Consider the following 2,500-nt stretch of genomic DNA (forward strand, 5'->3'; position numbering starts at 1 on the left):
TCCACGTCACTCTCGCCTCACCAGGGCTGGGTATGCAGAATGGACGACGATGGAGGCGGGACGTTTGAGGGCTTCTTTTTAAACAGAAGAGGACTGAAGGCCCGGGCGAGGAGGAAGTCCCGCCTTCTACTGGGAGGAAGTGGAGAGAGGCGTCCGGGTTCGGCAGAGCTTATGGTTTGGTACGGTGAGGTCAGGAAGAGGCATCGAGGCTGCAGAGGAGGAAACAGGAAACAGGAAACAGGAAACAGGAAACGGCTGATTAGAATAACTATGGATTTCACACGTTGATTTCAATCAGGAGAAAATGTGTTTTAAAATGAGTGTGAAAGGGGTTGACCAAGGATACCTTAACGGAGGATAAGACAATAAACAAAATGGTAAATGGACTGCATTTATACAGCGCTAGCAAGGGCCACTCAAAGCACTTAACAATACTGCCTCACATTCACCCATTCATGCACACATTCACACCCCGACGGCGGAGTCAGCCCCGCAGGGCGACAGCCAGCTGGTCAGGAGCAGTCAGGGTGAGGCGTCTCGATCAGGGACACCTCGACACTCATTTAGGAGGAGCCGGGGATCGAACCAGCAACCTACCGGTTACCAGCCGACCCGCTCTACCTCCTGAGCCACATGCCGCCCACCACCAACAGTATGTTAACCAGTATGTTAAACGTCACCCAGCTGCCCTCTTGATAGTATTGAGCATTAAATCAGGAAGACGTTGAAACCCTGGCTCTTACACTCACAGCCCTGAGTGAACCAAACCCACACCTTGGAGAACACCGTAGGCACTGCTTCACTCCGCTTCTCTACCTTTCCACCAGTCTTTCCGTCCGTCTGATTATCATTGTCCGTCTGTCGGTTGAGATTATTAAACAAGATTAAACACAGCCGCACATCCAGATAAGGACCGATCTCTAGATGTGTATCTGGAGGGAGCATGAGGATGTGTGTCCCCCCCCCCGCCTCAGGAGAGATCAGAGCGCACCAGAGATCAGAACAGAGATGAGGAGCAGCAGATAGTGTGGCTCGCTGTACAGTCCACAGGCCGAGCCATGGAGGAGAGGCCCTGAGTCCCACGGCCACGGCCTGCACACCTAGGGCGCCTTTAGCCTGGTCGTTGATCACATGACATCACTGGGACGCGCCTGGGATAACAGGGTGCTAAAACTACTAAAATCCTGCTGAACTAAACGGTAAAAAGATTATCAAACAAAGCCGACAACATATGTGTGTCTGATCGTCGCTTGCTCGTGATTGGCCGAGGGATCCGTCTGTCGGTCCTGGACAGAGGCCCCGCCTCCCGTTGGAGACTATATGCTGGAGTCCCGTGGGGTCAGCTCACCCCCTCAGCCCCTCACCCCCCATGGGGTCTCATCCTCCCCTCACCCCCCCATGGGGTCACCTCTAGCTCTGACTGACTCCGCCCAAACGCAACCCGGACCAGACCCACCTGGAGCAGGTCCTGGACCAGAGCCTGGACCAGACCCACCTGGACCAGGTCCTGGACCAGAGCCTGGACCAGACCCACCTGGACCAGGTCCTGGACCAGACCCAACTGGACCAGAGCCTGGACCAGAGCCTGGACCAGACCCACCTGGACCAGAGCCTAGACCAGAGCCACCTGGACCAGAGCCACCTGGACCAGAGCCTGGACCAGGTCCTGGCAGTAGACCGGTCTCTTGGGGTGCGCCCCACCTCCTGGCTGCCCCTCACTCCACACTGAACGGCATTCTGGGAAACTTTCCAAACGACTCAAGGTTTTGGGAAATGAGCGGGTAGACACGTTGTAAGAGTACACACCCCCAGAGTACACACTAGGAGTACACTCACTAAGAGTACACACTCTAAGGGTACACGCTCTAAGAGTACACTCACTAAGAGTACACACCCCCAGAGTACACACTAAGAGTACACTCACTAAGAGTACACACTAAGAGTACACTCACTAAGAGTACACACTAAGAGTACACTCACTAAGAGTACACTCACTAAGAGTACACACTAAGAGTACACACACTAAGAGTACACACTAAGAGTCCACTCACTAAGAGTACACACGCTCTAAGAGTACACATGCTCTAAGAGTACACACACTAAGAGTACATGCTCTAAGAGTACACACACTAAGAGTGCACGCTCTAAGAGTACACACGCTCTAAGAGTACACACTCTAAGAGTCCACTCACTAAGAGTACACACGCTCTAAGAGTACACATGCTCTAAGAGTACACACACTAAGAGTACATGCTCTAAGAGTACACACACTAAGAGTGCACGCTCTAAGAGTACACACTCTAAGAGTACCCACACTTCAACAGTACCCACACTGGAGAGAGGCGTCTCCTCTGCCCCCCTGGCGTCCAGCGGTCCTACCTCTGCCCTCTGATGCACTTTGTGCTGATTCACCATCGGCTCACTGGGGGAGAAATGGCGGATCATCCAGAAGGATTTAGTTTGGGTCTCCTTCACACTCCAACAAAGTGTCAGAGTGAGG

At 53.2% G+C, this 2,500-nt stretch overlaps 1 protein-coding gene across 1 annotated transcript in view; it reads right to left on the reverse strand.

The window, feature by feature from the left end:
• Positions 1-2,500, reverse strand: part of LOC115540742 (coiled-coil domain-containing protein 85A) — a 21,718-nt gene that overhangs the window by 432 nt on the left and 18,786 nt on the right. Inside the window, exon 3 of the mRNA XM_030352288.1 lies at positions 1-209. This exon is cut by the window's left edge and continues 432 nt beyond it. Coding sequence (XP_030208148.1) covers positions 191-209 — 19 coding nt within the window. The 3' untranslated portion in view covers positions 1-190. The remainder of the gene's footprint in view (positions 210-2,500) is intronic.

Source organism: Gadus morhua, chromosome 3, assembly GCF_902167405.1.
Source record: "Gadus morhua chromosome 3, gadMor3.0, whole genome shotgun sequence".
NCBI classification, from domain to species: Eukaryota; Metazoa; Chordata; class Actinopteri; order Gadiformes; family Gadidae; genus Gadus; species Gadus morhua.